General features: G+C 41.1%; 1 protein-coding gene across 1 annotated transcript in view; it reads right to left on the minus strand.

Annotated features, from left to right (window-relative positions):
• Window positions 1-1,428: 1,428 nt before the first annotated feature.
• The window catches only part of bcl11ba (BCL11 transcription factor B a), a 35,245-nt gene continuing 23,472 nt past the window's right edge, over window positions 1,429-13,201 (minus strand). The window contains exon 3 of the mRNA XM_085391981.1: window positions 1,429-6,048. Coding sequence (XP_085248107.1) covers window positions 4,049-6,048 — 2,000 coding nt within the window. The 3' untranslated portion in view covers window positions 1,429-4,048. The remainder of the gene's footprint in view (window positions 6,049-13,201) is intronic.

The raw sequence follows: 13,201 nt of genomic DNA on the forward strand, positions 1-13,201 counted from the left end.
TGTATAATTACATTTTAAATATTCAATAATGACTCCGTGTGGAAAATAGCAAACAAACAAACTTTGATGAGTTGACTGGTTTCAGTGGTCTTGATTAAAAAAGCAGAAGCAGACAGAGGAAGTCTGAAAGTCACGTTTACTGTAATCAGCCAATGGCATCCACAGGCCGGACCTCAGCGATGTAACAGCAGCCTTTGAGTTTGTGTATTTAAATAAAGGAACTTTGAAAACAGCATTACAACCCTACTCCAAATAAGCCCCTCCCCTCTGCTTTCAAACATTATTACATACCAACAGTGACAGCGTCTCACTTCATTCTGCGTTGTATTTTCAGAACTATATTTATCAGTGTGTTTCAGCACAAACATGTGGAAAGCTGCCAGTATGGCATTTTTGATTGATTGTGAATACAGGAAATGTGTGCTATCACATCCAAGCGTTTGCTTTAGCGCTGTGCTCGCTGGCTGTGTTCCTGGGATTGTGGTTTCTGTGGTCCACTGCTGCAGTGCTAATTGTGCGTAGTTGTAATTTACACTCAATGTTAGCTTTAGTAAATTAGTTAAGAATGCATGAGAGGCTGATGACTTCATTGTGTTGTTCTGTTGGTGTTTTTGTTATTTGTTTGACTTTTTCCTGTGGTCACTTTGTGTTTAACCAGCTCAAAGAACAAACTGAGACAAACAACCAAAGGATAAAGAAACGTAACAGCTTGTATTTGTGCTCTGTTCTCATGCCGAGAAATATCAACGTGGGAGGCGTGTGCCTGAAAACTGACATGGAGGTCACAAAGGTCAAACAGAACAGCCACGTCCACCCTCTTCCCCAAAACACAGGGAATTCACTGCCAGTGCCAGTTAGAAATCACAAAAAGTCAAAGAAAATGAAAAACAGCGTCATCATAAAAAACTATGTACAACCAATGGAGCAGTAAACAAAACATCAGTGTGTGTTTTTGTCGCAAAAAGGCTGCTTAACAACCTTTATTTGATCCCATTCTGTACAACATGATTCATTACAACAGTACAAATTCATCAGGTTCTGTTTGTCCCACACAGCGAGAGGAGAAACAGGCTGTGACAGCCCGTCGTTGGATTGGGATGTGTCATTAAACGAACCGGCCCCTCTGCATCCCCATATAAGATCAACACATCTTGAGGTACTCACAGTACCCTATTCACAAAGGATGCACATAGTCTACAAGGTTTTTTTTTTTCAGTTTGTTTTTTTAAAAGACAAGCTCCGTAGGAATGACAGCAAGTGCCTACACATGTATTTCAAACCATCCATGAAGAATACTCCGTTCCAGAAGAAGAAAAATAGATACAAGTCAGGATTCTCAGTGTGTTTTTTCCTGAAAAAAATGGGACCCACCCTCCACCCTCACCACCCTACTGTCAAATCCAAGTGTGTTACAGCTCAGTATTTTTTTAATTCATTTATTTTATAATTTTTTAATTTAATTACACCCAAGGCAGAATAAAAGTTACTAAAATTGAAGACTTTTACAATTACAGTGACAAAAACAGTTTAAGAGACCCACAATTTAAACTGGACTGTAACGTAAAAAGAATAAAAAAAACAACCTTTTTATAGTCTTGTAAAATGCCCAGGCATTCTCCAATATTACAAATACTGGTATACTTTTACAGTAAACAACAAAAATGTAATATATATTCATATATATTTATATACTAAAACCCCATCACCAAAAGAAAAAAGAACACAAGAAAGGAAAAACAATGTACACGTTGCCACTTTGGCATTCAGAGAAAGTTTCAAAGCAAACCTGAAAGAAATGTTTCAAACTCACATACACACACATATTATTTTTACCCTTGTATCAATACTGTAAACTTATTTTAAGACAGAGTGCACTAAATTCTGATCTTCTTAGTTACTGCTTTTCCTGATTTTTGTCCAGTCTCTTCCCTAACTCTTTGTGTGGCTTTTTGTCCTCTTCTTGACTTTTCTGTTGAGGGACAGACTCGTTTCATATAACTCTCTATATAGGTTTGTGCCTTTATATGTACATATGAATACATATATACACACACAGACACATTGATGTTGTGCTGGGTACTCGTCATTGTAAACTCAGCATTGTTACGTTTGTATTAATTTAGATTTTTCTGTTTAACGGTCACATTACACAGTAAAGTTGATACGTTTTAGCTTTCGTTTAATTTGTTACTTCATAACAAATGTTGCATTTGTCAAAGATAATAAATAGGAAGGTCATTGGTCAAGGCACACTCATGTCAATTTGAACGGCAGTACAAAAACTGTCCCAAATAAATTATTATTATTCTTAATTTACAGTGCCAACATTGGGAAAGACAAGCCTAGCAACCTTGGGCACTTTAGTACCAGGTGATCCCAAGCTCCAGGCCCTTTAGTACATTTCTGTACGTGTGCGTCTGTTGTTCAGAGCTGCGAGTTCGTACACTGACAAAAGTGCCATTATGAAGGTGAAAAGGGCTTAAAGAAAACTGATTCATGGTTTTTAAAATAACAACAGGACATGAGGCAAACTGATAAATTAATTTTATTATTTCAGCACTCAACTAACAATCAATAATTTAAATTTCTAGAGAGGTGGCTTCATCAATCAAACTGTACAAGCACTAGAATGCAATAAGTCCAAATTTACTACTAATGCAAGTTCAACAAATTGTCATGTATTTTAGCACAAAATGCATAGGGACCTGGCTATTATTATTATTTTTATTATTTTAGAAATAAAACTTTGAGGTCTTAACATCCACTAGGTTGCCAGTGACCTGTTTAGGATTCACGTGCACTGTCTCTATGTAATTTTTGCTTATGCAAATCTAAATGTAAATTTCTTAATGACCCTTCCATCACAAGATTGCCATCCATGTGTGCCAAATACATACAGATTCCATACAACGTGGAAGAATTGAACCTAATCATAAGATTAAAGAGGACACTTGTGAGCTGGTGGATGTTAAGGCTAAAACTTTAGCCACGTGAGGGGTAAAACTGTCTCTAACGATTACAACCTATGATGAAATAAATGCTTTGCAAGTTGTTTGCCACGGGGCAACACAGGAGTGAACAGGTAAATAAAGGAAAGTAGTACAGTTTACCCTGAGATGTCCCTGTGTTCTCTCGGTCTCATTGTTCTATTTCTTGCTACGCATACTCGTCATGGCTTCGTGCTCTCTCCTAATAAATAACACAGATCATATGGCTTCATGCAAAAGAGTGCATGGGTGTATGAATGTAGATGAGATGGTATTAACACAAAACAAAGGGAAAGATGTTGTAGCGTTGTCGGAGCTCGGCACTATGTACCAGTCAGCAGCTGCCTTACCTATCATCAGCTTCTTGCGGCTGGTTAGGGTGTTTTCATGAGGAGACGGGTTTACGAACCTTGGGATCCTCTTTCATTTTACATTTATCGTCAAATATGACACTCGGTGCTATATATCCAATTATATTGACATGTTTTACAGTCAGTTCATGCTACAATGCCAAAGGATTGTTGTTCGCGTATCACATAAAATAGACTAATTCTAGCATTCTCAGTTAACACCACTTTCAAATTTAAGATTGATTCAGCTTTTCAAGAAATTACACATTTAGTTTAATATACAATTTCCTACAAGAAGTGGCCAAAAAAAAAAGAGAGAAAATGGATTTGTGTCCTCTAAGGAACTCTCAGGATATCACGTGGGTTTAAAAAAAACAGTAATGAAAAGAAAACAATAAAAAAAATTCTAATAAAAATGTACCTGCACATGCCAAAATACAAAATCCAATAAATACAGAAATTATTGCACAGTTAAAGGCTCCATATATTTTATAACTCAACTGACGGATTGTTTAAAAACGAATGCCACATAAGGCAGTTTAGACAGCTTCAGTTGATCTCTGTTTTCACGCTTTTTTTTTCTCAGTTGGCAGTTTATTTAATCAAAGACACAATTAAAATTAACCCAAAATTAATATCTTATAAAAAAAGTATCCAGCTACCCCTTTTTGTTATTTTGAAGTCAAAGAGTACGGAAACAGGGAATTAGCTTTAGGCCCTCTCTGTTTGTTCAAGTTTGACCTCACTGGTCATCAAATGTTCTCCATGCCACTTTTTCATATGTTTCTCCAGGGTGCTGTACACGCTGAAGGGCATTTGGCAAATGTCACAGCGATAGACCTCCTTACCAAGCTGGCCATGTGTCTTCATGTGGCGCGTGAGCTTGGAGCTCTGGGCACAGGCATAGTTGCACAGCTCACACTTGTAGGGCCTTTCACCAGTGTGACTACGCCGATGCACCGTCAGGTTGCTACAGTTCTTGAACACCTTACCACAGTACTCGCAGGTGTCGCACCTCCTGCTGTCCTTGGAACTAGGTCGACCTGGACCAGGGCCACCACCTAGATGAGGTGTGCTGCCCCCACTGGCGGTGCCGCTGCGGCCAGACAAACCCCCATCTAGCAAGTCACCTGGAGGGGTTGAGAAGCGCAGGCTGCCATTCTCTGAAGAGTGCTCAGAGGAGGTGGCAAAGGGCGATTGTCTGGAGTCACTGAAGCCTAGAAAAGGGTCTTTGATGAAGTGGCGTGAGGCAGCATAGCCAACCAACCACTGGGAGTACACATTCTCAGAAGGAATGTGGGGTACAGGGGGAATGTCCAAGTCCTTTTCTATCTTGATCCTCTTATTTGATGAGTTGGACAGGGTTGGGCTGGTAATGGGGGTGGGCTTACGGGGGAACAGACCTGAGAAAGAATCACCGGAGCCACAGTTCCGGCCATTAATGGTTGTCCTCTCCTGTTGGTGGTCATCTATTTCCCCAGCCACTGAATCCTCATCTCCAGTATCCCGTTGGCCATCCAGGGCTCTCTTAGAGAAGGGCATCCGTTTACGATTGTCAACTATCAAATTATTGTACTGCTGTATAGAATTGAGCCCCCCACCTTCCACTATCTTCTCAAGGCCAAGGGACGACTTCTCCTCTGACAGAGGTTTAGAACCATTCTCCCTGTTCCGGTAGAACTCAGACTCCATGCTGAAATTTGATTCTGGTCGACTCTCATTCTCAAGCTCCTCTTCCTCTTCCTCCTCTTCTTCCTCCTCGTTGCCTTCCCCCTGGAAATCAGCATCACGGTTTTTCATGCCCTCACCTGGCACGTCACTGGTGCCTGGTTCTGGGGAGCTCGTGGTGGATAAGCCATCATCTGAACGCCCCGTCAGGGATCCAGCCTTGTGCATGTGGGTCTTCATGTGGCGCTTCAGCTTGCTTGCCTGAGAGCAAGCGTGGTCACACAACTGGCACTTGTATGGTTTTTCTCCAGTATGGCTGCGCCGATGTACCACCAAGTTGCTCTGAAACTTGAAGGTTTTACCACAGAACTCACAGGACTTGATCTTGTTCTGCGTCTGGGGAGGGGTGGTGCTGTTTGGGGGCATTGGTGGCAATGGAGGAGTGCTCAGAAATGGCGATTTTGGCCCAGGCTGGAAGGGATTAGGGTTTAGTAGTCGATGCATAGGGTTAGGCCTGTTGGGTGATAATGGTGGTGTGGTGCTGTTAGTGTTCCCTGCTAACTCTCGTAACCGCCTGGAGAAGTCCATAGACTGGGACTCCATGGCCATAGGTGTTAGCCGCATCACCCTTTCAAAGGCACTGGGGTGCTGGGAGATGAGGCCCATTTCCTCTGCACTAAGGCGTTCCAGGCGATGGGGGTCCAGGTGATGGCGGGGAGGTGGAGTGACAAATGGAGGCGTACTGGGGAGACGATTCTCTACAAAGCCTGGAGGAGGTTCACGGAGCAGGGGTGCTGTCATCCTCAGTAGGTGGAAAGGGTTGGTATCCCCTAGAAAGTTGGTGAGGGGGGACTGTGGGATGGAGTCGTTGCCAATGGGTGGAGGCATAGTGAGGCGTGGGGTGAGGGTTGCGCTGGAGGGGCTGGACTCCAGGTAAATGCGAATGCCGTGGGTGTTCTGGGCATGCTGCAGCAGGAACCAGGCGCTGGGAAAGGGTTGCTTACAGGTGGTACATGTATAGCTTGAGGGCTCATCTCTTCCACCTGCAACAGACACAGAAAAAAATAAATTAAATATGTGAGCACAGATTCTTTTCTGTGAGATAGGCTACATTAATGTGACCTCATTCATGATTTTAATTGATTTTAACAATAACTTTTTAAAAACGTGTCCGCGTTGTGTAAAATTTTCTTGGCTGGAAGGCAGTGAGGTGCTGGAGTGTTTTATATTCTGCTTCGGACTGCTACTAGCTGCAAAGACTATGGGTACTCAGCTTGTCACATAAATTCTAATACTAATCATGTTTTGACAAGTGCATTTCCACAGTCACATTAGATCAGCACACACTCAATCCATGTACCAAGAGGTGCTCCCTTAGTCCAGGGACTCTCTCACTAACAACTGCTATTACAGTGTACTATATGTGGCTGCTGTGTGTTTGATAGATAAACCGTTATGTGTGTAAGCAGGCTAGATGATTTTCTCCAAGGATGACAGAAATAAATTGGCTAAAGTCATATTAGTTAGGACAAGAATACTCATAGACAGAAAAATAAAATCATGTGTTTATCTGAATAAACTAATCTAAATCCTCAGTGTTTTATAACGTGGAGCAGAAAACACTATGTTGTGATTTCCTGTAACACTGAGCAGTCCAAGATTTGTTAAACCCTATTTAGGGCTGAACCTTATGTATTGACTGTGTAGCTGGGCAACAACCAAGAGGCAGCGATAGCTGATGATAACACTTTTTCTTAAAATAATTTTATAATAATCATAGTTAATAAATGGTAAATTGATAAAGTAGGTGAAGTTGTATAATTCATTACTTATATTTATTATAAGTGTTAGCAGAATGACAAATCTGTCAGTCATGCAGCAGAAATTAAGTGAAAAAAATAATGACAGAAAACCACAAAAAAGAAACACACACGTTAAAATCAGCAGATTTTCAGAAGAAACCTTGTTTTTTAATTTTTTAACAGATTTGAGTTTCAAATATTAAAGAACCACTGATGTGCCATATAACTAAATCCAAACAGCAAACCTTACACACAAGTATAAACACACACAGAGATAATGGTAATTATACGCTTGTTCTTGTATTCAGTGAAGTGTTGACCTAGTACACTCATTTCAGATACTGGGCAAAACATATGCTGCTCTAATTGTTGCCCTGTTAGCCTTATTTGTGTGTGTGTGTGTGTGTGTGTGTGTGTGTGTGTGTGTGTGTGTGTGTGTGTGTGTGTGTGTGTGTGTGTGTGTGTGTGTGTGTGTATACATGGCCATGACTCTTTTTGGCAGCCAAAGACACACGCACTAAATCACACAGACACACACACACATATATATAAATACTGGTTCTAATGTAGATGTGTTTTTATCAGACGTCACAGAGAAGCTAATATTTTTTCATTTCACATTTCTCCAGTATAAATACAGTTTTCTCTATTTGCCTGTTTAAAAATATATATTTTAGGAATGTATGAAATGTATTATTAGTCTACATTTTTAAAATTTCTGTGAAACACACACAATATTTAATCTTTTTTTTTTTATAAAAATCTACAGAAAGAAAATAATGCTTTGTTAGAATTCATCAATTTAATCATTAATTTATTCATTTATATTAAAGAAAAATACTGCTCACCATCTCTTGCTTGCAAAAGATTGTGTGTGTGCATGTGTGTGTGTGTGCGTTAAGTGGCTAGAGGTGGAACAGCTGTTTAGCTCCACAGTCCTGTATAGCCTTTTGACTTAATTATAGCAGACCGCACGCACACACACACACAGACACACACACAATAAAAATAACAGCTCCCCGTGTCTCAGCTTTTGTTGGCAAGTTTCTCTCACAGACACACACACATGCACACACACAGACACACACACAAGCTGTTTTAGTGCTGAATCTTAAGTGAATCTTAAGACCCTTAACACTCAAAAAAAAAACCACCACCACCTCCAACCCCACCGTCTCTGTTAGCTTGACCCCCTTCTCTTCTGCTGACAGAAGTCATTGGAATGTGTGTGTGTCTGTGCGTGTGTGTGTGTGCGTGAGCAAACGAAACAGGGAGCGAGTAATAGAGAACGCGCCATTTCACTCTGGCCGCAGTGGAGGGAGCGGGTCATGGTTTTTGCTTGGGGGAAGTGTGTGTGTGTGTGTGTGTGTGTGTGTGTGTGTGTGTGTGTGTGTGTGTGTGTGTGTGTGTGTGCGCGCGCGCCCTCCCAGGGGAAAGGAGTCTAACGCAGATGGCAAATAAAGTATGCAGCCTGAGGCGAGAGCACATTATGCTAATTCTAATGTCAGCTGTACTTTAATATACGACTCTATTTAATCACCCCATTATTTCCTATTTCCATATGAAAAAACAGAACGAGCGAGGGAGAGCGAGGGAGCTGCTCATCACTTTATTTGGTAGAATGCAGAGGGCCGTGCTTTATGGAGGGGATGAGAAAACACACTCCCCTCCTCAGCATCTGCACAGATACACTGTGCCTGTGTGTTTGTGTCGAACGCGCACACGCGGCTTGAGTTACGACCCACTGTACGTCTGTTTACTGTAAGTGTGGGCCGCGTGCTTCAGTAAAGGTTATAGTAGTTCATTTTGAGCACCTAGTTTTGTCCTTTATAGAATAGATTATTTTCCATGACAGATAAACTTTAACTTAGCTGAATTATGTTGCCATGTAAAAAAATAACGTTTGCTTACTTTGCTGTTATTTAACTCGACTTTGCTGGTTTTACGTCTCACTGTTCAGTGTCCATCTGCCAAGACAACACTACCTTAATGTGCTCCTGCTGTTCAAATGCCCTCTTCAGCTGCCAGACAAAAGCAAAAACTGTGTGAAAATCCTCTGACTGCTCTCACCGCAGAGATGCGGGGCAACAGCAGCACTGACACATCACAGGACAAAATAGCATCTTTTGTGGCTTAAATAGACTTCCAGATCGAGAGGGTGTGTTTGCTCTGTGATGTGACGAGAACGAGGGATGTTAGTGTTTCCTGTCTGAACTGGCTTTATTTTAGTGATTTGAAATGATTCATGATGAAATAATTACAGCTGCAGTTTGGTATCCAGGCTCCCAGCCTGTCTCTGCAGATATGCTACAAATAAAATTGGGGAGTGATCCCAAATATCCCCCCTGGAAATGATGCAACTCATCGTTCATCAGATTGGACGAGTGATGGTGCAGTTTGAGTCGCCTGCTGAGCTAACTTGCAGCTTTGCTTTATTTGTGATCAGATGTTTAATCACGCGATGTAGGCCAATGTGCCATTTTCTTTCAAAAATGACCAAATGAGGTCAAAAGCAGGAAAGTGTACTATTACATCAGAGCCACTGTTGGCCATTGGCCTTACTGTGCAGTAGTGGCAGCTGCATCAAATATGTGACTTGTTTGTTGAAATAAATGAACAATAAACCTTAATGTAAGTTTTAAAATCGACAGATAACAATAGCTCATATATATGCTCTGGGATCAGTTCATGTTTCGATCACAGGAAACAGAAATAATTATCTTTAAATGTGTAAACCTCAGAGGTGCTGACAAAACTAAGCAACTTAAACTCTCCATTCAAACCCATCCGTCCATAAACTCTAAGATGAAAGACGCTGTGTGCAGTCTGGCTCTCTGCCTGTGTTTAGTTTGGCTCACACACACACACACCTTCAGTATGTATAATGTCACATTATTAGACACAACCCTACGGACACCAAATATCATCGACCCAGTGTGATGAGCAGTAAGGAAGATGAATTTTAATATGATTTATTTCCTCTCAAACAAATACGCAGCGATCGGGTCGTCTGGACTGGAAGGATTCTCCCAGTTGAAACCAGTGATAATGGTGTCTGGTTTGTGTGTGTGTGTGTCCAGCGGCACATATGCAGCAGCCACGTTTTAAGTAATCTCTCTTCTTCATTTCTCTTCCCGGGTTCACTTTCACACAGTATAAAACTCTCATTACTGTCAGATTCCAATTTTCACTATGATTCAATTTGCCGTAATTACTGTTGCTGCCGCTAATAAAAAAAAAGGGAAGAGTGGGAATGTCTAGAAAAGCAAAGGTGCAAAGGTCAACTGGCAGTTAGCAGCATTCATTTTCATCTCAGTGTATTCATCGGGGGCGGCTAATGGCCCAATTTTCTCCTCCTCGGTCCTCAATAAATATCGCTGGAATTACAGGTTAAATAGCCAAATTAAATCACAGCTATTACAGTTGAAGGAGGGAGGAAGAGATGTACAATTAAAGCAGACGCACGGATCAACACAAATGTGTGCGATAAATGCAGTGAGTGTCAGCCGAGGCTGTGAGGATTATTGTGTCCTACAAAGATCCTTTTCCTTTATGGCGACACAGAGTCAGACTCGTCTTTCCAGTGTTTTCTATCCTCTCAAGCTGCAGCTATTCCTTTGCTTTTCTTATATAGAGAAAAATATCAAATGAATTTTACTACAACTGCAGTTAAATGTCAGCAATACCAGCTCCAGTCGCCCCGCAACTTTATAAGATCAAAGTAAAATTCCTGGATCGGAGCAAATTCCCGCTCCACCCACCCCTGCTTCTGCTAAATTATTTTTATCCTCAGTGGGGTTACATTTCTATCCCCACCCTCTGATTTTTACACTGCAGCACAAACAATACTCAAATCAGAAATTGACTTTAAATTGAATTTCAAATTGAATTTCCGAGCTCACGAGGGCAGACTCGGAGATCACGTTCTGACTTTGCACTGTGCCGTCAAGCATCGCTGTTTCAATGTATGTAGAAACGCAAAGGATTCAGAGCCTGACAGAAAAGTCCTGGAAACATTCCTTATGAGTCTAAACTGCACGTTGGATAATCTACATCACTCACAAAATGAGATCTGTAGCTTCTAACTTCAGCTTATTGAGCTGCAGTTATGCACCGAGGCTTCTGTCTCACAGCTCACAGGTAGAAACGTCGCTGAAGGTTCCTGAAGAAATTTTATACACACAGTTTGTTGACTTTGCAAGTGATTGAGCAGCCACGCTCAGTGTGAAAAGAGTTTCCCCATCCTCGACTTAATTCACTGCACCACTCAAAGTTGGAGCCTGTGGGCCACGATGCTGTAAAACACATTTCAGAGCTCAAAGTCCAAAAGATTCTGTCCACAGATTTGCAGATGAGGGTGAAAGAGATGATGTTCTGCAGCAAAGCAGAAACAATCAATGCACGCTGTTTCTTTATTGTTTTATTGTGAAAGACCAAATCTAGCCTTTGATGTTCTTGCAAACTGCACCCTGCATATATGGCTTTATAAGTATTTACACACACTGAGTGACTGAAATAACCCGCGGCAGGTTTCACAAAGATAGAGTAGACTGGTATGCAGCGTCAGGCCAGTCTTCATTTTGCTCATAGATAAAACTAATGCAAATTAGGCAGCTTTACAAAAATAAAGATAAAGTAATTTTAGGCCTAAAAGTTTCCACTCCACTTCACTTCATGCTAACTCAAACACCTAATGTTATTCGTTGCAATAGCAATTTCTGCAATACTCTAAAAAGAAGAACAAAGAAGGCTGATCTGAGGGGAAAAGCTCCCTTCATAAAGTGTGATTCATCATCTTTAGCTAGTTTACTTAAACCATCATCAGGAAAAAACACCGTTTGTTCCATTATAAAGATATCGTCCTCCCGGTGTCTTCTTTGCCATCATGTTTGAACGTTCAACACCTAAACATGGGTTTATTCGAGCCACACGCTGCTCAGCAGCAGAAAATGTGCCATTTCAATAAAGGTCCAGACATTTTGATTTCTCTTAAAAGCTTTCCGTTTACGTGTTAACAGGAACAAAATAACACATCGACCAAATCCAACCACGAACTCTGACCCGACAGTTTAGAACAACCTGGTTGATTTTAACTTCACGAGGTTAAGCAGCCGTTTAACACGTTTGTTTTACCTTTGTGAGGCTTTTCCACACCAAAAAGCACGAAAGCTGTGACGAGTCGGGAGCGCAGGGACTCTGTGTGTACATCTGTGTGTGCATGTTCTCCTCTTGGCCTTTTGTCCCACTTGTAAAAAGTTTCCTGACATTTTTTTGCATACTTAAGCTGCGTTATTATTCTTCCATGGTGCCCCCTGACCTCACACACAGAGCTCTCCTGTGTTTGTCCACTCTTACACGTGTGGACACTCTACATACCTCACTGTCACGGTAGAGGACACTTTTTTCTCTAAACAGGTGTTTATTTGGTGTGTGTGTCTCCAGCCAATGGGATCGTTTCAAGTTCATCTGGTGCAGAGTTAAAGTGTTCTGCTAGTTTTCAATGACGTGTGCAGAGTGCAGCTTTTTTACGCCGTCCACCATGTGTCCATAACTACAATCACAACAACACCACAGCAGCAGCTGTAATCAAATCACTTTAGCTGTGCAAATATGAGGACCTGTTCTTTTCTCCAGCATCAACCTTTAGTGATTTGTTGGACTGACTCACCACAGATGCTGGTGGCTAAAGACCCAAAGTCTAAGCTCTTCCTGCTGTCAGCCTACACGCTCAGCCGGGTGATTTGATTTGTCCAAAGTGAAACACTAAATGGAAAGTTTAGTGCTTGGTTTGGATTTTGTGCTAATTTCATAATAAGTGATAGCCTTAGTTCATGAACTGGTGATAAAAACGTCATTTTCTTTGGAGACTCTCAGAAACTATTTTCTCAGCTTATTTGTACGAGCTGCTTATAACCAACTGTTTTCAGTAACAACACTTTGGCTACGTCCTCACGTACACGGGTGTTTTTGAAAACTGAGATTTTCCGTTTCCGTTTTTTTTTTAATCCCGTCCACACGTGCAGTTTTGGAAAAATATCTCCGTCCACATGTAAACGCTAAAAACAAAATGTTGGCCAATCAGAAGCCTGGGAGGGAACGGCTAAACAGGGTTTTGTACCCTCACAAAACCTGAAGTACTTCTGAAAAGTTTGTGTTTTTCTGGAAAAGCAGCTAATTTCGTGTTACATTTCAAATGTTAATAACAAAAGACAGTATTTGGCTGTCTCAGGAACTTAGGAATAAATCAAATGCATACAGGGTACATACATAAAATTTTTTAAAAATTTAATTTATTTAAAACCGACGTTGTGAGAACGTCTGTGAAGTTCACTCTGACTCCAGTAACTGTGTGTATATGTGTGTAAAAACTGCCGATAGATTAACAGCAACAATA

The sequence above is a fragment of the Rhamphochromis longiceps genome, linkage group LG19, assembly GCF_057381845.1.
Source record: "Rhamphochromis longiceps isolate RC_006_pf linkage group LG19, R_longiceps_female_GT1.1, whole genome shotgun sequence".
NCBI lineage: Eukaryota > Metazoa > Chordata > Actinopteri > Cichliformes > Cichlidae > Rhamphochromis > Rhamphochromis longiceps.